A 26848-nucleotide genomic window follows, 5' to 3' on the forward strand; every position below is an offset into this window, starting at 1 on the left:
ATGAGTAAACTAAGTTGTTATTGTATCTCTTTAATACATTGAGTTATCACCTATTGGTTTACATGCTTTGTATAAACTGCACCATTATTGTTGTCTTTACTTTGCATTTGAGTTGAGTTATTCATGAGTTGAGTAAAGCCAAGGTAAATGCTCTTTTCATATTTTTTTCAAGCTTATGTCTTGTTTAGTATTCCCCTCGCATACTCATACATTCAATGTATTGATGTCATTTGGCCTGCATCGTTTTATGTTGCATATATAGGTAACCAGGATTAGCATCCAGCGCCTTATTGATCCAGTTGAGCACTCAGAATCAGTTGGTGAGCCTCCTCGCTTTCTGAAGGATTCCTTTTATATTGCTTTAGTATTTCAGTTGTTAGGATGATCGGGGGTCTTGTCCCGACATCCCTCTTTGTTTCAGAGGCTTCATAGACGAGTAGGCATAGTTCTTTAGTCTTGTATTACAAATATTTTGCTATAAGACTTGAGTTACCATCTATGGTTAGTTTGAATGTTTTATCCTTAAACGTTCTGAGTTTAAATTGAGATAGTTGTTTTATAAATGCATTTGATCCTTGTAATAATGCTTAAAGTCTTCCGCTGAGAGTCTAGCCAGGCCAAAGGTTCACTTGGGGACAGAAATGATTCTCGATTGCCAGTCCCGCCCAGGGTGTAGGCTCAGGGCGTGACAATTTTAATCTGAGGGAATTGGTTTTCATTGACATTTTGTATTGAAGCTCTAAGAGGAAGACATGGATAAGTTGTATACAATGACATGCATACGATATACAAATTAAATTTAATGACAAATAAAATACATACAACAACAAAATTGTATACATATTGTATATGAGTTGTATATTTTAGCCAAACATGTATACAACAAAAATTTGTATGCAATTATATGTAATTAGTATGTTTTTTTTATCGAATTTGTATAAATTTTGTTTTAAAAAATTTCTCTACTCTTCGAAACCCCTAAAATCTCGCTAAACTGGATAAGGACTGTCCAATTTCTCTACCTATAGAAATTTTTTATTTTTTTTTCATTTGGCCTTATAGGCTAGGACAATCTACCAGGTTAGTGGACTAGTTGAGTTGAACAGATAATATCTAAGATGACCACTTAATTAAGGGTTTTTCTCTCATAATGTCATTCACTTTTCCTTTATAACTTCAAAGTCGCTAAACTAAGGGTTTTTCTCATAGAAAGTCAGTCAATCTTGTTTTAGAACCTCAAAGTCACTCAACCAAGGGTTCTTTTCACCGGAAGTCACTCAACATTCTTTTATAACCTCAAAGTCACTCAACTTATTTATAAAAGGAAGTTGACATTCTCAAAAAAAAACTTAATTGAATGATCATCTGAGATATTATCTCAAGTTGAAGTAAAAGTTAAAACCAATAAAGAAAGTATAATTTGCAACAAAACAGAAACAATATTGAAAAGAACAAAATCGAGCCCAGTGAATGCACAGTGTGTCATCAAGGAAATTATTTCCATCAAGTACCCGAGGTTAATAGAATATATCCTACCATAATAGAAAAATCTTACCACTGATGTATTGGTACCTAAAATCACAGTGTCAGCGAACTACTCAAAGGCAGTAAAGTACACCATAATTTGTTTGTGCAGAATAAGAAGGAGTTGAGAAAATCCGTTGTTGAAAAATAAGAGGAAACCCCTCTATTTATAGACAACAAAGGATAGTATGAACATGTGCTTATTAAGCCTTATCGGAAATATCACAACCATTTGGAAAAGTCACAACCTTTCTGAAAAGTCACAACCCTTCGAAAAAGTCACAACCTTTATGAAAAATTGCAACTCTTCAGAAAAGTCACAACCTTTTGAAAAAGTCACAACTCTTCAAAAATATCACAACTCTTTATTTTCTATTCGCACCTTTTTAAAACCAATATATACGAAACTTAAATCTCTACTTAAAATAACATCCATTTTGGTCTAACAATAAAAGGAGTGTCATTTAAATTAGAAGGGGTTGAATAGTAAATATACTGTAAAACATAACTTTTTCCCCTATAAGAATCTGCATAAGCCAAAAAATTAAATATAATAATACATTTGTCCATCTCCTACTTAGTTCTTTCAAAGACTTGAGCAAATAACTCTTTTTCTTTCACCGTAAAAAAAAGAGTCAAAACACTTCTTTCTTTTTATTGTCTACTTTCTCATTTGAAAAAAAAAAATCAAAAGGGAAATTTTTTCCTTTACGAATTTTTAATGGAGAATCTTCCAGAGTCACCATTTTCAAAATCTACATTGATATCATCGTCATCGTTGTGCAACATTTCTTCTCCTCCTATGGATATGCAAAAAAATCCTCATGACTTAGATGGTCTCACTGCAAATCAATTGGTGTTATTACTCCTTGATGGTAATCTTCGCGAAGAAGTCATGCATGAACTCATCAAGGTACAAGACATGTTTCAAATGTTTTTTTATTTTTTTTATATAATACATTTTTATTTATTAATTTATATACATTTGATGTTCGTGTTAGTTTTTCATATATGTGCTTGTTACGCATTTTTGAGATACAAATGCAAAGAAATTTATAGATCTGTGATTTTTTATATATGCTATTTTAGAAAGACCATTAAATTTTACATTGAGTGAATTTTTGCTAGCAATTCGTAGAATCTCTCATATGATTATTTTTCCCTTTTTATATATTATTTGATATGTTATATGTACCAAAAAGGACATATGCAAGCCCTAATTAAGCGGTCCGCAAGATAGCCTAAAGGTAAGCATTTCAATTTTTCTAACAAGAGAAATTTATTTAATTTTGTCAATAATCAAAATTAGGAATGTCATTTCTATAACTAAGACAGAATCTTAATGCAATTCTTGAGTAACATGAACACAATCAACTAAATTTTTCAATATAAAGACAATGTTTTTGTTGTAAGAAAGACGAATAAAAGTATTTTTGGTAAATTATAAACTTAATTATCAATATTAGGGAAATTCCCATTTGATTACCTAAACGTAATTATATTTATCAATTGTGTACAAAGTAAGAAATAAAACTTCAATTTTCTCAATTTTAGGCTACATATAACTTTATTAAACAGCTCCATTGACAATCATTAAAAAGTTGGAAGCTTTGAAATCAAAGTGATTTTATTTTTTTTTGCGAAATTGTAATTTATTCGGATTGAGTTGTTGTTGCAAACTATTGATGGCATACTTTAGAGTTTAGATCTAAATTGTAATTAGAGGGATTTGTTTTTCATTGAAATTTCACAATGAAACTCGAAGAGGAAGACATAAATAAGCTGTATACAATGAAATATACATGACATACAAAATAAATTCAACAACAAATAAAATACATAAAACATCATAATTGTATATAAATTGTACATAAGTTGTATGTTCTCAGCGAATTTGTATACAACAAAATTTGTACGCAAGTTGTACGACTAAATTCTATACAATAAAAACTTGTACGTAAATAGTATGTTTTGACAGAATTTGTATGAATTTTGTTACAAAGACTCTCAATACTTTTTGAAACCCCTAAAATCTCGCTAAGTTGGATAAAGACTATCCACCCAATTTTTATACCTATAGAAAGAAAAAAAAAACTTTTTTGTTTGGCATTATAGGTTAGTCTAATCCATCAGGTTGATAGACTAGCGACTTGAAGTAAAAGCCTCAATCTTAAATGAGCTAAACATATTCTAATCTAACAACATCCAACTAGTGAGTTGTGTTAGACTGATGTTAGGACTAACCGAGATTGGGGTACATTAGGAGTCGAGGGGACAATGAGTGTCCCCTCTGCTAATGCCTACGAGAAACATAATTAAGGAGAAAATGTTGAAAGGAATAAACAAGTGAGAGCAGTAACCGACCCTTTGTACCAACTACACCCTTTGAAACTTAGGGATGATGGTCTGAGTTTCCTTTACGGGTCGTAGACCCCCTTCGTAGATTTCAAAGAATTTGCAGTTTCAGGACTTTTTTCACGAATTCAAATCATGATCCGTAGAAATTTCTACTGCTTGTGAATTCCCTTCGTCAAACTTAGGCTTTGCAGTGCACTTTCAGTATCTTGACTACGATCCATAGAACTCACTAGCGAAATTTATATGTTTTTATAAGTCTAATCAATTTACATTCAATATTAGACTAGTGAATCTGAAATTTCCAAAAACATTATTAGGACATACGTTTCGGACAAAATGTCCTCAAATATTCATCTGAAGTTTCACTTTTTGTCTGAAGTTTTCCTCAAATATCTAAAATTGGCTACAACTCCTTTGCTCTTCAGCTTCAAGTTTCGATCCAACCCTCCTTCAATCAGACCCAATGATTCCCCCCAACACAAAACCAAGCACCAAGTAAATATAAATTATCTAACCTTAAATACAGCTATCATAAGCTAAAGAAAAAAAACATTTTGAATTTTTTTCATATAACTTAAATATTTGAGTGAAAACTAACTTACTTGTCTGGCCAAGCTACCTTGATCAAAAGTGCTTTTTTTTTATTGAAGAAAGGGCTTATTCTAGAGAATTGTCGTGTTTGATCAAGCTGTTAGGTAAAAAAATAAATATTATTGAGTAGAAAACTATTTTTCGAAAGCTAAAAATGTATTTTCCAAAAAAGCTTCATAACCTTAGTAAAACACAAATTGCTGGTCTAATATTGACAAAAGTGTTTTTTATATTGATTAGCTAAACACAAGTTGTTACTTTTTAAATATATATTATTCCCTAAGCATGTCCGACAAAAAACAATATTCAAATAAGGAGATTTTAAAAGTTTGGCCAAACAGACTATTCCTCCTTTTATTGTACCTTCTTAAAGTGCTTGTAATTGTTAGATTCTGAGTTGGTGACTTTTGTTATATATTTCAGAAGCGAGATACATGTGAAGATCTAGCTCCATTGCTGTGGAACACCTCCAATGCAGTTTACATGCTTTTGATGGTATACCTCTTTTAATTTTTGTGGATTTATATTTTGTTGAATAATCTTAAACTGGAATTTTTAGAGTTTGTGTTAGGATTTTGTGACCTCACATCTAAATGTTTAAAATGTTATGGAGAGAAAATGTTTGATACCATACATGTTAAATTATGTGACATCTAATTTAAAAGGTTAGATGATTAGAGAGAATACAGTCGTAGTTACTTAATTACATAACTTTTTTTGTGGGGGATTTTGGCATTGACCCCAACCTATATATTAAATTAAAGAAGAAAATAAGTACTTGGAGGAGGACATAGACCATAGCCTCCAGAACAAGAAAAAAGATAAGGTAAACCACATATACAAGTTGATGTTATGCACAAAGACAATATCAATATAACTATCCAAGACCAACATCATAAGTCACAAAATGGTCATTCCTTTGTTTGAACCTGAAGTTAGAAATTCCTTGTTGATCCAAATTCAACAAAGCCCCTGATAGAAGCAGGTAGCAAACTAAGGTTTTCTATTATGAGATTCTCCCAAATTTGCCAAGTGATCAGTTACTAGGGGTGACAATTGGACGGGTTGGATTTAATTTGGACGAGTCATGATGAGTTAAGACAACAATCGGGTCAAGACCCAACCCAATCCAAATTTGCTTAGGTCAAAAAGTATTGAGTCAAAATGGGTTAGGTCATGAGTTATATAACGGATCAAGACCCAAATCAACCCAATTTTAACTAAGCTCTTGATGTTGTTGATAGACAATAGGTTTTTTTTTTTGTCTGATTTCTGTATTTGCCTATCGAAATTGGAGGATACTTTGGGTTGATTTTGAGGGAGTTGTGTTTTGGGATTGTTTGCACGCTTGTGTGAGTCATAATCCCCCTTCGAATTGTTGTCGGTATTGGGTTCTCTGGTAGAAATTGAAAGAACTGAGCAAGCAATGATCTTCTTATAGCAATCGTGCTTAAAGTATAAATGAAAGGAGTGGAACAAAGTGTCGCTTCAGGAAACAGGAAGGGTGTGAATAGTAGGTGTTGTGGTGTTTGTTTGCTCAGGTGTTGTGGTTGTGAATGGGTTGCTGTCAAGTTTCCGTTGGGTGCAGCAGGTGGACTGGGGATAAGGGTTCCCCTGTTTACATAGTTACCGCTGGTGTGTAGAGTTATATAGAGAAGTGAGAGCAAAGTTTTTTTAGAGAGAGAAGTTCCTAGCAGAAAAGTTTCTGGATGAAATAATGTGCAAGAAGTTGTGAATGTGTAATAATGTTTGTCTTATGAATTTCAGGAAGTCATATCAGTGTATTGGAAGTTGTCACCCCCAATGATATCTATGAAGAAGTCAACTCGAGCGTGTAATGCTCTTGCTTTGTTTCAGGTCAGTAATATCCCATCAAACAAGTGTACTTTCCCTTGTTGGTTTAAAATGTGCAAAACAGTTATTTTGGAAACTATTTCAAGCAAATGCTACATTGAGAAAGGGAAGTTGTAAAGAACCTTTTAACGAAATAGTGCTTTTTCAATTCTCTCAAAATGGAATATATGCTAAACATACATGCCATGTTTCCTTAATTCGACAAGATACAAATATCTAAATGTATTTGAAAAAGTATATAAAATATGGAAAGTGAGGATTCATATAGCAGACATGATTGTTGTTGTATTAGAAAAAGAATATACCTGATCCCTGCCTTTTCGAGCAGCAATATGCAAGGTGATTTTTCCCTTATTGTCAACCATATTTATCAATGAAGGATCAGCTCTAGTTAGCTTGTCCACAACTTCAAGATTTTGTCCTTTGACAGCCATATGATGTGCAGTTTACCCCTTTTTATGTCCCATTTCTTGCGGAAGAAGCAATGCTGTTTTTCCGTTACTTTTAGCTATGGTGGAACAAACTGCTCTATATGCTCTTGGTTTGCAGCTGTATGCAAAGCTAGTATTTGAATTATCAACTGTCATTGAGAGCTCTAGATGTGCTTCCATTAATACTTTTATCATATCTGCAACAATACGATACAATAAAATTCAGGTTCATACTAAAATCTCCTAAATTGTACATCAGTAAATAGAAAAGTAAACAGGCACAGTTCATACTAACATGATCTTCGTGGACAACAAAAACATTAACAGCTATGCCTCAATCCCGAAATAGTTTGGGCCAACAACAGCTCATACCACAGTCAGACCTCTCTATAACAATCATTTTATATAACAATATTTCACTATAACCGATATTTCATGTTATGTTATATTATATGTTCTCTATAACATTCATTCTCTGTAAGAACATTTCACTATATAAGTAACTGAAAGTAAGTATTGAGTACTTCATTATTATTATTTACTTTTGTGGTGCAATGTTCTGCATATTCACTTTAGTTAAGTGTATGAACAACATATAATTCTCAAAAACTAACATACTCGGGGAATATGATTTTTCAATTGTAACTAGTTTTTCAACAAGCTTCTGTTGAGATGAGGTCGTCATGAAATGAAGTTTTGATATTGTGTTATTACTTATTTCTTGACACCAATTTTCCGCCACTTTGTTATATGTATCCACCTTATTAATTCCTTTATGGATATATTCTACAGGTTATGGCCAAAAATCCAGAAACAAGAAAGGAGCTTATAGGAGGTAAGTCAGTGAAAATTAGGCCAAGGCCAAATGACTAGTAAGAGTGAATCAAGTTTTTGTACGAATATGGAAAGATTCAGGTGACTAGGTTTCAAAGTGAGTGGAAGAAAAAATTCTTCCCACTTCAGTCCTCTTTTTCATGTCTTCAGTCTTTCAAAAAGATAAATTTGATTTCATTATCATTTTTGCGGTGAGAAAGCAGATCATGCGCCTGCAAGTTCTTTTCGATGGAAATATGTCCTTTTAATGCTCTAGTTTACCTCAAACTCTAACTTTGTGCCAATAAGAAATGTTTTTACTGTTGTGTGAGAAACAGTTAACTCTTCTAGTAATTTCATTTTGCAGCTAAAATACCATGTTATTTCTACCCATTTCTCAAGCCTAGTGGAGACGACAAGCCTTTGGAGTATTTGAGGCTCACCAGCTTGGGTGTTCTCGGTGCCCTAGCAAAGGTATCTGTCAATTTGAACAAATATACACACGCTCTCTTCACTGTTGTCACTACATTCATTTCATGGATTTACTTTTTCCAGTTCTCTTCAAGATTGAATGTGTTCACTAGTTATACTTTATTGTTTACATATGCCGGAGAATCCCATAAAGTAGTGTTTGGGAAGGGTAGAGTAAATGCAGACCATACCTCTACGTGAGGTGGAGAGATTGTTACCGCTAGACCCTCGGCTCAAAACAAAATCAGTCTACAAAAGACGTAATGGAAGTACAAGAGACAATAGATTGTAACAATAACGACAAATAGAAGCAGAATAGTACTACAACAAAATGGCACTATAATCTAACTACATGAAACCATAGATAGCAACATAAATCGAAGAACATGAAACTATGAGAGTAGTCCTACGACTACCTGTAAAGGCAGCAAGACAATGCACTCCTACCTACTAGAATGGATGCACTCCTACCTACTAACCTTCTACCCTAATTTGTATCTTTCACACCTTCCTATCTAAGGTCATGTCCTCGATAACCCGCAACTGTGTCGTGTCCCGTCTAATCACCTCTCCCTAAATCCATCCATACCCACTCCCCCACACCTCCCCCACTAGGGCATCAGTGCATCTCCTCATCACATGTTCAGAGTGCATCTAGTCTTCCACTGAAGTCACTCCTACCTTGTCTCAAATATCCTATTTTTTATCAAAAGACCAAATGTATCTTATAAATCCATAAGAAAAGTATAAGCTACTTTTCTTACTTTTCACTTTCAAGCATAACTATTCTTGTTTTTATTTTCTTTTTGGTGGACTAATCAAAATTATCATTGATTGTTTGATAAAGTGGATTGAACTAAAGAAATATACTATTTTTCCATCATCTTTTACCTCCCCTCCTCCTACTCTTCCTCGTTAAAGTTGGAAAACAAAACAAGTACAAAAATGAGTATTAACCCCTAGAAGAGACTGGTACAATTCAATTTTTTGGTTATTCAGGTTTGATTTTGTCGTAGAATTTGAATTAAGTTTATCCTTGGACAAACTGCATTCCTGATATTGATCCCCAAAAGAAAAGATGTTAGGTATGGCTCTGCTGTATTATAAAACTTGATTAGGTTCGATCTAAAGTATCTTACCAGACATAGTGTGCATATAAATATCGCTGATCATCATCTGCATTTCTTGAATTGTTTATCGCAACAAAATATATGGCATCTTGTATTGATAATTTGATCACTGATCATACATTTGTAGAATTATTCTATTTTTTGGAAGTGCCTACTTCATGATTCTGATATATTGTTTGCTGGTGCAGTTTGATGATCCATATGGACCAAAGGTTCTTCATTTTTTCCTGGAAACGGAAGTGGTTCCTTCTTGCCTGGAGTGCATGGATCTATGTGATGAACTGTCACGGAAGGTTAGCCTGCTATATACTGATTTTAGGCTTAGAAGTTACGAGTTTCTTTCCATCTACATTCTTCAGAGTGATTCTAAGGTAACCACAGAATGATGTATTTTAGTTTTATTGTTATTCATCATAAGAATGCATCTGTATTACCTGAATAAACATGCATTTTTCGAATGAAAAATTGGAATATGGGAATAAAGTTCAAAAGTTTATGGGAGTAAGCCAAATTTTAATAAGAGACATTCAAAATATTAAGAAGTAAACATAGGAATAAGTCAACGAGATTCAATATCTACTGTATATACATAAAACAGTGTAATTATCAGGTGAATGGTGTTTGATGATCTTCCTTCTGCTCCCCTGACTCTGCCCTGCATGCATCTAAGCCACATGGTATACCTAGTGATATGTTTGTCACTCCTGATTTACCATTATGTTTTATAAATAGTGTTTCTGAATGACTTTTCTGGTTTATGGTGATATGTTGTTTCTTGGATCATATGAAATGAATGTTGTACATCCACACAGGTTGCAACTCTCATAGTTATGAAAATTCTGATGCAAGAGAAGGGAATGTCCTATTGTAGTGCTACGCCTGAACGCTTCTACTCGATAGTACAGGTCTTGTACCGAGTGGTACAGAAACTTACTGAAAAACCTTGTTTGCTGCATCTAATGTATGTGATACAATGTTTTCTTAGTCTTTCAGATGTATTCAAGTTCATCGGGTAAACATTCTCGTCCTTACTGCTCAAGTTTTATGTATAATTGTGATTTTCTTAATAAGTAACATCTATAGCTCTCTTGGATTTATTGTTTGATCAACCTTCACAATGCAGGCCATCTGAGGCATTCATACGCCAAGTTCCTCCTCAGCTATTTGACAACACCTTTAAGGACATTCTTCGTGTGAGTTCATCTGCTCTTCTTAGAAGACCTTAAATCTGTATCGTCGATATAGATCTTTTCAAATACTGTCACAACTTAATGTGTATAATTGTAAAACTTTTGTATATGTCTTTGTAGGATGACCATGAAACGGCATGGATGTTGCAGGTGCTACATTTCAATGTTTATGGACGTCTATTTTCCCCTGAATGAAGACAGTATCAACTATCAAGAATATTGAAATGCAGAACACACCAATTTCAAAGATTAAGGGAAAGAAGTGAACTTGTTTTGTAGGAAAAAACAATAAATAATGACCTGAGTAGCTTTTAAGTTAACTTTTCAACTGTTGAAACTGATACTTTTGCTCTGTTGTCTGCTGAATTGTGGCTTTGTTCAGCTGGAATGAACTCATCTGTCCTTGCTGTTTCCTTTACTGTACCATTTGGTGTTTGAGTGAATTGGCATTTTGTTTTTTTTTTATATATATATTATTTTTGACAGGTGAAGGAGTTTTGGTTTTATTTTGTCAGAGCATGGCGGAGCAATAAAATTATATGTGCACACATCAAATTTTTAGATGGAAATCATTTGGTTCCTGACCCTGAACCAATTGTGATGGGAGAACTTTGTTGGCTTGATGGGTACATGTTAAATAAACACATCTCGTACCAAATTTTGTCTGAGAGTGTTGTTCTCATAATCAATGGTTTAGCTATAATTGGAGGCATACAATTTTTGTTAAACCAACCAACATTATCAACATAATTTTATAGTTTGGAACTGTTCTCTTAATTTAACGAGCAAACAACCTTACAAAAAATCAATTTGTAAGTTGATAACAAACGCACATGTGACTATATCACAGATGCATCTATTAAATCATAATAGTAAGTTGTCCACATGGCAGGTGAACGGACCCATATACACCTTTTTATATGTTTCAAATAATTTCAAGGGATACAATCTCAACCTTAGTTGATACAATGATCATTTTATCATGAGAACAAGCAACACAAAGAGAATTCTTGAAGAATCTTTTATTTCTTCAACATATAGTCACGTGAATTCTCAATTTCTTTTGCATCACATTTAAATCGAAATGGCCAACCGATTATGTCAACTGATATGTCACGCCCCGAGCCTACACCCTGGACGTGGCCGGCACTCGAAGACCATTGTTGGCCCCCAAGCGAACCCTTGGTCTGGCTTTCTTAACTTAGCAGAAACCTAACTCAACAGAATTACTCAATGCAATGCATGGTTATAAATAACCTAACTGATAAAATCTGGCCAAAAAGGCAACTCGAGTCCCAAAATAGAATATTTACATATATACATAGATGAGAGACTCAAAACTAACTGACTGACTGTCTATGAAGCCTCTAAAATACTGAGACGGATGTTGGGACAGACCCCACAACATCCTAATAAAGCAAAACTAAGAGAGCAAAATAACCGAGTCCTCTGGAATGCAAAGAGGCTCATCACTGACTCTGGAGTGCTCAACTGGATCAACGGCGTACTGAATGCTGACCCTGGGTACCTGTGTCTACATCGTCATAAGATGCAGGCCAACTGGCATCAGTACATTAAATGTACAAGTATGCGAGCTGGAAAGCTAAACCACAACTTAAGCTTGGAAGGAGTACAAAGGAACTCTTACCTTGGCTCTGTTTAACTCACGAATAACTGAACTCAATATATAAAGCAATAAGACACATGCAATATATAAAGCTTGTAAAAATAGTGTAAACAACTTAGTTCGTTAAGGATAAAATGATAACAAACTCAACTTTACTTATATAAAAGTAATATAACTTTAGTGGGAGATTCTTTAACCGACAATCACCACTATGAGCCCTAGTGGTGATACAACGTTTTACCTTATGTTGCCCAAGGACCATCCTATACCTTGCCGTGATATAGGAAGCTAACTTTACTAAGTGGATCCACTAGCTTAACTTTACGTGATTATCTAAAAAGTATGACCCGTTAACTCTCATGTTGGCGCATGGTTCTTATGGAGAGTTGAGTTAATATGAACTCATGTCCCCAATTCGGTGCTCAAGACTACTCCCAAAAATACTTAGCTCATAAGTGTTTTAAACACATCTTTCTTTATTTGAGATAATTACTCAAAACTTTGCCCGAAGGCTCACTTGGAATCGATGTTCCTTTTTTCTTGAAAACTAGCCCAAAGGCTCTTTTGGAATCATAGTTCCTTTTCTTACTCAAATGTAAAAACATTTAGAAACTTCTTTGGGAATACATAGTTCCCTAATCCTTTTGAGAAATGAACTCAAATTTAAACTCTTTACTCAACTTGCAACTCTTGACTCTTACTCTTTACTTGACTTGAAACTTGAGCCTTAAAATGAAGTTAAAACATTCAACAAAGACTCTTGAAAAGCTTTAGAGACTTGCTTTGACTCCCTTCTTGAACTTCTAGACTCAACTCTTAACTTCACTTGACTTGGAAACTAACTCTTCTTGAATTGGAATTATGAATTCAAGGTGTTTGATCACGTGTTATGGACGAGTTCTTGACGTTTAAACGTACCTTGGGGTGTTGGAAACAACTAGGGAACATAGGTACAATACCTAGGAACATGCATGAGAAAGTGGGGAAGGAATGGGAAGACTTGGCGCTTTTGGCGCTCTGAGAGGCGCGGAGCGCCAGACCAAAAATTTCAGAGCGGGCCTGCTGGCGCACTGATGGGCGAGCCGCCCCAAGGGGGAAAGTTCAGAGCCCCTCTTGGGGCGCGCTGACAGGCATGACGCCCCACTCTTTTTCCCCGAAAACCGACTTTTCTCCTTAGTTTTCTCCAAATCTAAACCTTCTATACTTCAAAGTTTCCATCCCCAAACACTTAAAATCATAAACCTCTCAACATACAATAGATTTAACTCAGAAACACCACCCGAACCATACACCAAACCAACAAGAACTTCAACACAACACAACTACACCTTCAACAATTACAACCAACAACTTCAACAAACATATTCAATCTTTTCTTGAAAATTAAACGAGCTTGGTGTTTGGGGGAAAGAACCACCCCAACACTATGAACTCACATACCTAAAAAGGATCACCCCTGACGATATCCACAACGATCTTTGACGAAACCTTGCTTTATCTTCTCTTTTTCCTCCTCTTCTCCTCCTCTTCTCCTCTTCACTCTTAAACCCTTACTTTCACTCTTTCAAAGTCTAACACACTCATCTATATCCAAAAGAAAAGGCTAGGGAAAAGACCAAAATACCCTTAAATTTCCGGAAAGACTTCCCTGCCAACAGCCCATCTTCGAAAGGGCATAACTCACTCATACAAACTCAAAAACGAGCAAACTCAGCGGCGTTGGAAAGATCATTCCACAGACTTTGCAAACCTGACTGGAACTACACCTAGATCATCCTGATCTAGGAGTTATAACTGTTCAAAGTTGGCCAAAAATTCATTATTTTCCATACTTAGCCAAATTTTCCAGATTTTTGAATTCTTTCCAAAAATGAAAATTTTCAATTCTAAGCCTCTTCATAGTTATTTCAAATTGTCGGATGTTACATGATATTTATTCTAGTAAACTAATAGTTACTTTTGCATGTGATTCCATCACCATGCCCATATTTGTAAACAACAAACAAGAGGAAACAATAGGTAATCTTAGACCTAAATATTTATAACCCACTTCGAGTGTAGGAATCAAAAGATATTAAATCTTCTCATAATATAGTCTCAATATAATAATTTTTTTCTTTTCTATTCCTCTGAAACTTAAAAAGTTTCTTTTGAGACTTACTGCAACCCCAATATTACGAACAATTTCATTCCTCCGAATAGTAACAAATTAACCCTTCCGGAACTCTCAATTAATTTTGTGAACTACCACAAATTTCACAACACCATTCTTATGGTGACCATCTCCTTCAAGGAAAAAAAATATTGTTATTGTCATGGTTAAAATTATTACATGCAAGACTTGTTTTTTGACAACCAATGACAAATTTGTGTGGCCACGCAACAATATTTATTTTGGTCATGGCCACAATCTTTATAGAAAAAAATTATTTCTTTATTTTGTCCTCCAATGGTTCATAATAAAACATACCGCAATATTTGTGTAGTACTCGAAGTATATGATCAAAATGATCGTTTATGTCAAAATATTTCTTTTCAATCTCTCAAACCTCCTGTAGAGGTGAGATGTGACATTTATCCAACCATACATGAACATGTCCTTATCCATACGAACACAAGTCACATTCTCCTCAAGAAATGACCATAACCATTTGTACATTCTCCATAAGTTTTTATTAGAAACTCACTGTCATACTTTGACATTATCAAATTTATCGGATGCACCTCAATATAACTTTAAAAGTACTAAATGTACTACCACTTTGTATTTCTTTATTTTGATGGAAGATTTACAAAACTTTCAAATTGGGTTGCACCAACAATAACGTGCCCAATAACCTTTCATACCACTTTGATGGCAAAAAATTACCTTCACATTTGAAGGACCATCTTAGAACCCATAATATTCTTCCTTTTAATTACCACAATAATGATCACTAATATTTTACCACACACATATTCATGCATTTAACCACTTGTCATTTCAGACACATTATGTTCTGCTACCACATTCACATAAGAGAATGGAGTAAATCAATTGGACAAATTTCATGACTTTTAGTAAAAAAATGTATTATTTTGTGTTGAGAAAACACATAAAATCCCCTAAACTTGGCAGCACAACTTACTTTAGCACTTAAACTACACGGGTGTTTAAATACTTCTTAACATCTTTGAAGTAATTTTTTCCCACCTCAAGACTGTAATACTACTCTGACCCGCCACACGTAAGCGACACACCATAACCACGTAGGCACTACGTCATTAACTTTTATTTCTTTTTTACTTATTCACCATTTTTTCTAAACACTTTTTAAAATTAATTACATCAATTAATTAATTTAAAAATACATACCCTCCTCTCTCTTTCTTCTTCCTTGTTGATCACCATTTCAACCTTTAATACTTTCTTTTCTTCTTCACTATTCAACATTTTTTTTAAATAACTTTAAAGAAGAAAATTCACTATAATATTCACATTATTTACTTCGAACCCTTCCCACGAATTTACCCTCTTGGAGAATGAAGTTTTTTGAAAGTCAATATTGTCTTGACAGCTCAAATAAGAAATGAAGATTGCATAAGAAAGTTGATCCAAAAAAAAATAGAAATTCTATGAGAAATGCTTGAATGGATCTAGAAATCAAAATGGGTCACTCAAAATTCAAGAATGTTTATATTTGTGAAATCGACATCAATAATAATATAGAGTGAAATCGACGTCAATAAAATGACATTGATATTGAATTTTACGGATTAGTAAAGGACTTGTGAAATAAAAATAGTGACTATAGGTGGGGTTGAAGATAGAGGAGGAGGTGTTTCAATGGAGAAAGAGGTGTATTGAAGAAGACAACAAAATGAAAAGAAAAAAATTAAAGAAATTAAAAAGGGACCCACAAGTTTCATTTACCTCTAAATAAGAAAATTTACATATTTTTAAAGAGTTAATATATGAAGAAAAACTATTTAAAGTATTTGTTATATATTCACCAATAAAAAAAGGTCATGTGTAGGACTATAAATAATTCAACTTTTTTTCCCTTTCTTCACGCGTTTTAAGGAGAGTACACTCACCCTCTCTACCACGTCATTCCTTAGGGGGTGTTTAAATCACTTGAAAGATGTTAAGGGAGCATTTAAATGTATGTGTAATTTAGGTGCTAAAGTAAGTTGTGCTGCAAAACTTAGGGGAGTTTTTATGCGTTTTGTCTTTTGTGTTTGTCATCAACATATCATCACTATGACGCATAGGATTTAAACTCAATGTATTACCCATATAAAAAAGTCTTTTGCCATAAATCAATGAGACTTTCACTCAACTTTTTATCATCATGGTGCACCAGGACTTATAACCCAATGTCTTATCCTTTTAGTGAAGTAAAACTTGAATCTATTGTCTTACCCCTTAACCAATAACATATTAGGCCACAATATACTAGGGCTCTCCCTCAAGCCCTTTCAAAGTATTATCAATTACGGGGACCATGAATTTCTTAATCATGATTCCTCTTAATTATTATTTGAATAACTTAATGTAGTACTACTCTACTATTTAACCTTGTGAAAAAGTTTACTTTTTGCATTTCAAATCGAATTCACTGAGGTAATTAGTATGTCAATTATTCATTGCGAAAATCAAAAAGTTATTTGAAGTCTGTGATGCACTTATTTTTTATTCACTTTTAATATGTAACATTATAATATTATTTACTTAAATATAATTTGTAATGATCTTTTACCCTTTTTTATTTTTTATTTTCTTTGTTCGCTTTAAATAGTCACTATCATAAATCATATCTAATTAGCTATTCAATTGCTCTCTTTAAATCCATAAATCTCATACTTTTCATATTCATAACCTCTAAATATTAATTAAAAACTTTAAGATATCTTTTGATATTCCCCCATTTTTATCTTTATAAATTCATCTTTCTCGTTTCATGAGACTCTAATCCAAAGTTATTCATTTCTTTATATAGTTAAAGTAGTGGAGTGTTTATATCATTACTGTACTATTTGATTTATGTTTTAGTTTGATTTGATGAGAAGACTCTTGAATTTTAATTGGTTATCGGAGAAGGTGTAGACAAGAACTCCAAAAATTATGCAGTAATTCTATCCTCTCTTTTTTTCCATCTGCATTGTTATGATTAAAGTCTTAAGAAGGACGTATATATTGTATTTTTTTCATGTATATTTTTTTGTGTTTTCTCCCTATTAGACTTCTTTAATTTAATTTTCTATGATTTTCTATATTTTTACCAGGCTCAAATTAGTTATTTGTGACTTTAGTGAAAGTTTGCTACTACTAGCCAACGTTCAAATTTACCATTGGTTACTTAAATGGAATTACTTTTAAACATTGAAAAATGTGCCCCTCATTTGGTGTTTCTTGTCACACTTTTAATGATTAATTATTTGTAATTGTTGCATTTTATTTCTCATTACGTGCATGTTTTCATAGAATTGTAATCGTTCTAACAAATCTAAAATAAAATTACATGGGACACACGTGCAACACACGTGTCTAATGACTAGTATTATGAGATGTTGTACAATTTTGTTGTGGTGTGGATGAGAAACTTTGGGTCTATTCTGAGTTTGGTCCTCTACTAAACTTCTGATAAAACATGAGACCAAAGTGAGAAGCCCTAAAGAAATGTTGAGCGGCCCAAGATGGTGAGCATGTCAGTGAAATATCAAAGGACTTACTTACACTTAGATTTGTCAAAACAGGTCAATCCAGTCCCACCCAGTCGAAGCCACATGGTTGGAATTTGAAAGGCTAAGTCTTTGTTTACTCCGACAAAGTTCTGAGAGCATTACATTATTCATCTTCTTCAACACTAAATCATTGTTCCTTCAACTCTCTCAATTGTATCGTTGTCATCTTTCTTGAGGATCTCGAGCTCTATCATGTCAACAAAGGCGACGTACAAATATATCTACATTTATCTATCTCCTTCTTCAGTTTCTTTTAAAGGTAACCAAACAATTACTCTTTGTCTTTCACTAGGAAAGAAAATCAAACGTGTCATTTTAGTGTTGCTTTTCTCATTTGGAATATTTTTTAAACGAATAATTTTTTTGTATGACTTTATAATAGAGAATCTACCAGAGTCATCTTTTTTTGAATCAACATCGGCATCATCGTCATCATCGCCACCACAGAAAAATCCTAATGACTTAGGTGCTCTCACTCCAAATCAATTGGAGCTATAAATCCATGATGCTAGTCTTCGTGAAGAGGTCGTGCATCAACTCTACAAGGTACATGGAACGTTTAAAATATTTTTTATCATACAATCTATTTTATGTAAGTGTTAATTTTTGTATATTTAATTTATTGTTATGTATTGTTGTCTTGTACTTGAAAGTCGTTTGATGGGTGAGATAAAGAGGCAAAAAAGTTCATCGATTGTGGATTATTTTTTTTGTGATGTTTTTTAATGGACATTAGATTTCACAATGAATGAACAAATTTTGTCAGTGTTCTTTATAGAATTTATGATGATATGATTAGTTTTCTCTTTTCTATATTATAAGAAAATATGTCATATTTACCCAAAATGGGCATGATGTAGAATTCAATATGACGTCAATTTAACATTTTATTTAAAAATTAAATTTTGACACGTATGTTGCACGTGTATAATTTGATGTTGATTAGTGCAAACTTCTTAAAACATGAAGAAATAATATTTGAATAATTGTGTGATGAATTGGACAAAATTGAAAGGGAAGGATACATTCTCAAATTCATGAATAGTACAATCGATCGATATTTATTATCGTTATAATGTATAATCACACCACAAATTTCATTCAAATGAAATTTAAATGATCCCCTTCATTCTTCTCTCATTAAAGAAAAAATAATTCTTATTTATTGAATCATTATAACGATATACACCATATTATTTAGAAAAAATAACGTAATGAATGTTTTCTTGTTTCAAGGTCATTCAAAATGTATGTACTAATTGAAAGTCAACAAATTTTTCTAGATGTATTTTATGATGAGTTAGAAACTGTTGATACTATTTTTAAGTTCTTATTAGTTAGGGCTAATTTGGTTTAGTACTTGACTTAATTTATTTATACTATGTTTTACCAATTTTAACTATACATTTAATTTTTTTCAACTTACATATAATTCATCCACTCTGAATATGTTTGGGTTAGTTGTTTAAAAATAGTTGATAAGCATCGAGTATTGAGTTTGGTCCTCGCTAAACTTGTGATAAAACATGTGCCCAACGTGAGAAACCCAAAAAAAAAATGCAGAGAGGCTCACGAGTCACGATAGTTAGCATATCAGTGCCTGAAACAAAGAAAAAGACTTAAATTGTTTTATTATTGGGTTATCGGTTCTTGAAAGTTTAAGGTTTTCTCTTAACAGGTTAACCGATAATCAAATAATAAATTAATTAATTATATTTATACCATTTATAAGTAGTCTTTGACTTAGGATTTAGCTTCATACTTTTATTTCTCATTGTGATCTGGAACTCTCGGTTATTCCAGAATTTGTATGGTTGTCACCTTATTTCTAAGTGATTTTCAATTATTATTAGGAGAAGTTATATGCATTATGTGGATTTTTTTTATTTTTTTTTGTCTATTGATCATTCTTGAAGGGATTTCTTGCTAAAGAAAAGTATGGGATACCAACATCAACTATTCTCAAGTCTGGGGCATTGGCATTGTTGTTAGTCCATCTTTTCAAATTTAAACAATAAATTGTAAGAATATGATTTTAGATGTTACTTTTGAATGTTTGGAAGAACACCTTGTAATTGAATTTGAGTGTAAGTGTAATTATATAATATAAATCTTTGTTTAGTCAAATATTTATTTGGTTATCATGAAATAGATGTAATTGAGGGTAGCAGTTAGAATCTTCAATTTTCTGACGATAAAAAAATAGTAATAATTATATGGTATAGTTATCAAATGACTATGTTAGAAATGTATCTACTTCTGTCATCTAGAGATTTGGATAGTATTGTGTTGAAGTTGACACTAAACCATTAATGTGTTTGGTAAAACGATATTGATAAAGACTTTATTCGATTAAAATGACGAAAATATCCTAAAGATATACATAAAAATAATTTACATAAAAAGGGATAAATAGCAAACACTACTGAAAACGTGATTTAGCTAAAAACAAATTTGGTAGCTTAATAACAAAATCTACCACTAATTTTATTTAGCGATAGATTATCATAAGAACGTATTTATCTACAAGTGATTTAGCAACGATTAACGAAAATTTTGTATCTCATTTAATTTATCTTTTTCGTAGTGAAAAATAGAATAGAGCGATAATTAGAATTTAGGGGTAAGTAGTCAAAACACCCTTTGCTACAAAAAAAAAACAAAAAAACTACGTGTAGTTAACTTTCGAAAATTACAATATTATATTAGTTTACTCTATTACATACTGTTGTTTATCTGTATTACTAAGTACTTGAATAATTACTTTGCAAAACTTCATAAGATACAACAAAGTTTAAAATATATATGCTTTCAAAAACAAAAAGTTAAAACCAATAAAGAAAGTATAATCTGCAGCAAAGCATAAACAATATTGAAAAGAAAAAAATCGAGCGCACTGATTGCACAGTGTGTCGTTAAAGAAATTATTCCCCTCAAGTTCTCGAGATTAATGTAATATATCCTATCATCATAGAAAGATCTTACCACCAGTGCATTGGTACCTAAAAGGCTAAAATCGCGGGTGTCAACGAACCACTCAAAGGCAGTAAAGTACACTAGAATTTGTCTATGCAGAATAAGAAGAAGTTCAGAAAATCCGTTGCTGAAAAATGAGGGGAAACCCTTCTATTTATAGACAACAAAGATAATATGAACATGTTCTTATTGTGCCCTATCGGAAAGATCACAACCTTTTGAAAAAGTCACAACTTTTCGAAAAAGTCACAACCTTTCTGAAAAGTCACAACTCTTCAAAAAAAGTCATAACCTTTCAAAAAAATAGCAACTCTTCAAAAAAATCACAACCCATTATTTTCCATTCACACCTTTTCAAAATCCAACATATACAAAACTTAAATTTCTGCATAAAATAATATCCATTTTGGTCAAAAATAAAAGGAGTGTCATTTAAATTAGAAGGGGTTGAATAGTAAATACTACTGTAAAACATAACTTTTCTTCTGCTTAGTTTTCTTCCAATGAATTGAGCAAATAATTATTTTTTCTTTCACCGTTAAAAGAGAGTCAAAACATTTCTCTTTATTGTCTTCTTTCTCATTTGAAAAAAAAAAAAAAATCAAAAGGAAAAAAATTCCCCTTACGAATTTTATGGAGAATTTACCAGAGTTACCATTTCCTGAATCTACATTGATATCATCGCCATCGCTATGCAACATTTCTTCTTCTCATGCAGATATGCAACAAAATTCTCATGACTTAGATGGTCTCACTCCAAATCAGTTGGTGTTGTTACTCCATGACAATAATCTTCGTGGAGAAGTCATGTATCAACTCATCAAGGTACATGACATGTTTCAAATATTTTTTTAATATATATTTTTATTTATTCATTTGTATACATTTGATGTTCGTGTTAATTTTTCTATATATGTGCTTGTTATGCATTTTTGAGATATAAAGGCAAAGAAATTTATGGATCTGTGATTTTTTTTAATATGCTATTTTAGAAAGACCATTAAATTTCACATTGAATGAATTTTTGCTAGTCGTTCGTAGAAATCACTCATATGATTATTTTTCTCGTGTTATATATTATTTGATATATCATATGTAGCAAAATGGGCATATACAAGCCCTAATTAAGTGGTTCACAAGCTAGCATAAGGGTAAGCATTTCAATTTTTCTAAAAAGAGAAATTTATTTAATTTTGTCAATAATCAAAATTAGGAATGTCATTTCTATAACTAGACAGATTATTAATGCAATTCTTGAGTAACATGAATACAATCTTCTAAATTTTTCAATAAAAAAATAATTGTTATTGTTATAGGATGATGAGTACAAGTACTTTTGGGAATTTTAAGATATACAAGTAAATTATAAAGTTAATTATCAATATGAGGGAAATTCCCATATGCTTACTAAAAATAACTTTATTAAAAAGCTTCAGTGACAATCAAATCAAAGTGATTTCTCGCGAAATTGTTATTTATTCGGATTGAGTTGTTCCCGCAAACTATTGATGATATCCTTGGGAGTTTGTATCAAAATTTTAATTAGAGAGTTGGTTTTCATTGAAATTTCATATTGAAACTCAAAGAGGAAGACATAAATAAATTGTATACATTGAAATAAACATGACATAAAAAATAAAATCAACAACAAATAAAATACATACAACAACATAATTGTATATGAGTTACGTTGTATGTTTTAATCGAATTTGTACACAACAAAATTTGTACGCAAGTTGTACATAAGTTGACGAAATTCTATACAATAAAAATTGTATGTAAATCATATGTTTTGACCGAATTTGTATGAGTTTTGTTTAAAAGACGCTCAATACTCTTTGAAACCCCTAAAATCTCGCTAAGTTGTATAAAGACTATCCATCCAATTTCTATACCTATAGGAGAAAAAAAATCCCTTTTTTGTTTGGTATTATAGGTTAGTCTAATCCACCAGGTTAGTGGACTAGCTGAGTTGAAGTAAGAGCCTCAATTTGAAAATATTCTAATCTAACAACATCCAATAGTGAGTTATTTTAGACTGATTTAAGGACTAATCAAGATTGGGGTACATCAGGATCCCAGGGGACAACGGGTGTCACCTTTACTAATGCCTACTAGAAACATAAAGGAGAAAAATGTTGAAAGGGAGAAACAAGTGAGAGCAGTAACCTACCCTTTGTACCAACTGCACCCTTTGAAACTCAGGGATGATGTGAGTTTCGTAGACTTCAAAGAATTCACAGTCTCACAACTTTTTTCACGAATCCAAACTACAATTCGTAGAAACTTCTACGGTTTGAGGATTCCCTTCGTCAAAGTCAGGCTTTGCAGTGCACCATTAGTATCTTGATTACGATCCGTAGACCTCAAGTTTATTTGAGGGGAAGTGCACAAATAACCAATTTAAGGACCCTAATTTAATGCATAGGCGAAGTTGATATGTTTTTATAAGTTTAATCACTTTAAATTTAATTTTAGACTCGCAAATCTAAACTTTCCAAAAACATTATTAGGACATATGTTTCGAACAAAAATATTCATCTGAAGTTTTCCTCAAATATCTAATATTGGCTACATCTCCTTTGCTCTTCAACTTCAAGTTTCGATCCAACCCTCCTTTAATCGACCCCAAAGATCCCCCCCCCCCCCCCCCAACACAAAACCAAGCACCAATTATCATAAGCTAAAGAAAAGAATTAAGTGAAAATTAAATTACTTGTCTGGCCAAGCTACCTTGATCAAAAGTGTTTTTTTCTTTTTAATTGAAGTAAGGGCTTATTCTAGAGAACGGACGTGTTTGGTCAAGCTGTTAGGTAAAAAAAAAACATTATTGAGTAGAATCAAACTATTTTTCGAAAGCTAAACAAACATTTTCAAAAAAAAAAAATTACTTCATAACCTTAGTAAAACACAAATTGCTGGTCTAATATGGACAAAAGTGTTTATCAAATTGATTAGCTAAACACAAGTTGTTTCTCTTTAAATATATTTATTCCCGAAGCATGTCTGACAAAAAGCAATATTCAAAATATGCCGATTTTAAAAATTTGGCCAAACAAATTATTACTCCTTTTATTGTATCTTCTTAAAGTGCTTGTAATTGTTAGATTCTGAGTTGGTGACTTTTGTTATATATTTCAGAAGCGAGATACATGCGAAGATCTAGCTCTGTTGCTGTGGAACACCTTCAATGCAGTTTACATGCTTTTGCTGGTATACCTCTTTTAATTTTCATGGATTTATATTTTGTTGGATAATCTTAAATTGGATTTTTTAGAGTTTATGTTAGAATTTTGTGAGCTCTAGTCTAAACGTTTGAAATGTTACAGAGAGAAAATGCTCGATACCATACATGTTAAATTATGCGATCATCTGATTTAAAAGGTTAGATGACTAGAGAGAATACATTCATTGTTAATATCAAAAGTCCACGAGTGGATGTTATGCACAAAGACAATATCAATATATGTCATTAGTCACAAAATGGTTATTCCTTTGTTTGAACCCGAAGTTAGGAATTCCTTGTTGATCCAAACTCAACAGAGCTCTTATAGAAGCAGGTAGCAAACTAAGGTTTTCTATTATGAGATTCTCCCAAATTTGTCAAGTGATCAGCTACTAAGGTGACAATTGAATGGTTTAGGTTTAATTTGGGCGGGTCGTGATAGCTAAAGACAACAATCGGGTCAAGAACCAACCCAACCCAAATTTATTTGGGTCAAAATGGGTTAGGTTATGGGTTATATAACGGGTCAAGATCCAAACCAACCCAATTTTACTAAGCTTAATTGTTTTATTTGCTTTTTAAAACTATTTTGACAAGATTTCTCATTAGTCAATTCAGGTTACATATCAATCCAATTTTTAATGGGTTGAGCTAATGAATGGGCGGGTTAAACTTAAACAGGTTGGGCAGGTTGGGTTTGATTCCACCTCCTCCTGCAGTGCCTGGATTAGCTTTGCTGAATCCATCTGTGTTGAGTTTTTGCCAGCCACTATCTGGTTTCTGCCATAGAAGTGCTATTTCAATACTGCTACAGAGTTCGTGCCATTCAAGAGGAGTGTTATCAAATCTAGCACTACATCTATTCTTCAAAATTTGCCAGCTAATTATAGTAGGCAAACATTGTATGAAAGCTTTGTGAATCTTATTCTATATATAGGGTAATTATAGGGTAGGGGTTCCCCTGTTTGCATAGTTACCGTTGGTGTGTAGAGTTTTAGAGAGAAGTGAGAGCAAAATTTTTTTAGAGAGAGAAGTTCCTAGCAGCAAAAGTTTCTGGATGAAAGAATGCTTATTGATGTGCAAGAAGTTGTGAATGCGTAATAATGTTTGTCTTATGAATTTCAGGAAGTCATATCAGTGTATTGGAAGTTGTCACCCCCAATGATATCTATGAAGGAGTCAACTCGAGCGTGTAATGCTCTTGCTTTGCTTCAGGTTAGTAATATCCCATCAAACAAGTGTATTTTCCCTTGTTGGTTTACAATGTGCAAAACAGTTATTTTGGAAACTATTTCAAGTGAATGCTAGGTTAAGAAAGGGCAGTTGTATAGAACCTTTTAACTAAACATATATGCCATGGTTCCTTAATTCGATAGGATACAAATATCTAAATGTATTTGAAAAAGAACATACAATATGAAAAGTGAGGATTCATAAAGCAGTAATGATTGCTGTTGTATTAGAAAAAGAACATACCTGATCCCTGCCTTTTCGAGCAGCAATATGCAAGGCATTTTTTCCCTTATTGTCAACCATATTTATCAATGAAGGATCAGTTCTAGTTAACTTCTCCACAATTTCAAGATTTTGTCCTTTGACAGCCATATGAAGTGCAGTTTGCCCCTTTTTAGGTCCCATTTCTTGCGGCAGAATGCAATGCTGTTTTTCCGTTACTTTTAGCTATGGTGGCCAAACTACTCTCTGCCTCCAGAAGATAATTCGCCACTCTATATGCTCTTGGTTTGCAGCTGTATGCAAAGCAAGTATTTGAAATATCAACTGTCATTGAGGCCGTCATGAAATGAAGTTTTGATATTTTGTTATTACTTATTTCTTGACACCAATTTTCCGCCACTTTGTTATATGTATCCACCTTATTCCTTTATGGATATATTCTACAGGTTATGGCCAAAAATCCAGAAACAAGAAAGGAGCTTATAGAAGGTAAGTCAGTTTATGAAATGATAAAATTGAAATGAAAATCAGGCAAAGGCAAATGACTAGTAAGAGTAAATCAAGTTTTTGTACGAATATGGAAAGATTCAGGTGACTAGGTTTCAAAGTGAGTGGAAGAACAAATTCTTCCCACTTCAGTCCTCTTTTTCATGTCTTCAGTCTTTCAAAAAGATAAATTCGATTTCATTATCATTTTTGCGGTGAGAATGCAGATCATGCGCCTGCAGGTTCTTTTCGATGGAAATATGTCCTTTTAATGCTCTAGTTTACCTCAAACTCTAACTTTGTACCTTTAAGAAATGTTTTTACTGTTGTGTGAGAAACAGTTAACTCTTCTAGTAATTTCATTTTGCAGCTAAAATACCATGTTATTTCTACCCATTTCTCAAGCCTAGTGGAGACGACAAGCCTTTGGAGTATTTGAGGCTCACCAGCTTGGGTGTTCTTGGTGCCCTAGCAAAGGTATCCATCCAATGAACAAATATACACACGCTCTCTTCATTGTTGTCACTACATTCATTTCATGGATTTACTTTTTCCAGTTTTCTTCAAGATTGAATGTGTTCAGTAATTATACTTTGTTGTTTACATATGCGACAGAATCTCATAAAGTGGGTTTGGGAAGGGTAGAGTAAATACATACCATACCTCTACCTCAGAGGTGAGGTAGAAAGGTTGTTTCCCCTTAGACCCTCGGGTCAAGACAAAAACAGTCTAGAAACGTGATGGAAGTACAAGAGACAAGAGACAAGAGGTAGTAACAATAATGACAAATAGTAGCAGAACAGTACTAAAACAAAATAATACTATAATCAAACTACATGAAACCATAGATAGCAAAAGAAACCGAAGAACATGAAATTACAAGAGTAGTATTATGACTACCAGTAAGGACAGCAAGATGACACACTCCTACCTACTAGTATGGACACACTCCTACCTACTAGTATGGACGCACTCCTACCTACTAACCT

The 26848-nt window shown here is 33.0% G+C and overlaps 2 protein-coding genes across 2 annotated transcripts; both read left to right on the forward strand.

Moving 5' to 3' along the window:
- The first annotated feature begins 2245 nt into the window (after positions 1-2245).
- Positions 2246-10737, forward strand: LOC125810625 (cell differentiation protein rcd1-like). Its single transcript, XM_049490096.1, has 9 exons — positions 2246-2437; positions 4897-4968; positions 6241-6330; positions 7551-7593; positions 7939-8045; positions 9361-9465; positions 9985-10184; positions 10296-10365; positions 10483-10737. The coding sequence occupies exons 1-9, from the start codon at positions 2246-2248 to the stop codon at positions 10555-10557; spliced, it is 954 nt and encodes a 317-aa protein (XP_049346053.1). The 3' UTR covers positions 10558-10737.
- A 10588-nt stretch (positions 10738-21325) lies between these two features.
- Positions 21326-26336, forward strand: LOC125810477 (cell differentiation protein rcd1-like; the record flags this gene model as incomplete). The annotated part of the gene is made up of 5 exons (XM_049489946.1): positions 21326-21517; positions 23834-23905; positions 25044-25133; positions 25820-25862; positions 26230-26336. Coding segments are annotated over exons 1-5 (504 nt in total), but the record flags the coding sequence as incomplete, so codon positions are not given.
- Between the last annotated feature and the right edge of the window lie 512 nt (positions 26337-26848).

Source organism: Solanum verrucosum, unplaced genomic scaffold (assembly GCF_900185275.1).
Source record: "Solanum verrucosum unplaced genomic scaffold, falcon-dt-bn FXZP01000118.1, whole genome shotgun sequence".
Lineage (NCBI taxonomy): Eukaryota > Viridiplantae > Streptophyta > Magnoliopsida > Solanales > Solanaceae > Solanum > Solanum verrucosum.

Excerpts from the sequence above, each read along its gene's own strand:
- LOC125810625 (XM_049490096.1), top strand. The coding sequence starts at position 2,246 with ATGGAGAATCTTCCAGAGTCACCATTTTCAAAATCTACATTGATATCA. Across the intron at positions 4,969-6,240 it reads CAGTTTACATGCTTTTGATG|GAAGTCATATCAGTGTATTG; the intron begins GTATACCTCTTT and ends TATGAATTTCAG. Across the intron at positions 10,185-10,295 it reads GATGTATTCAAGTTCATCGG|GCCATCTGAGGCATTCATAC; the intron begins GTAAACATTCTC and ends TTCACAATGCAG.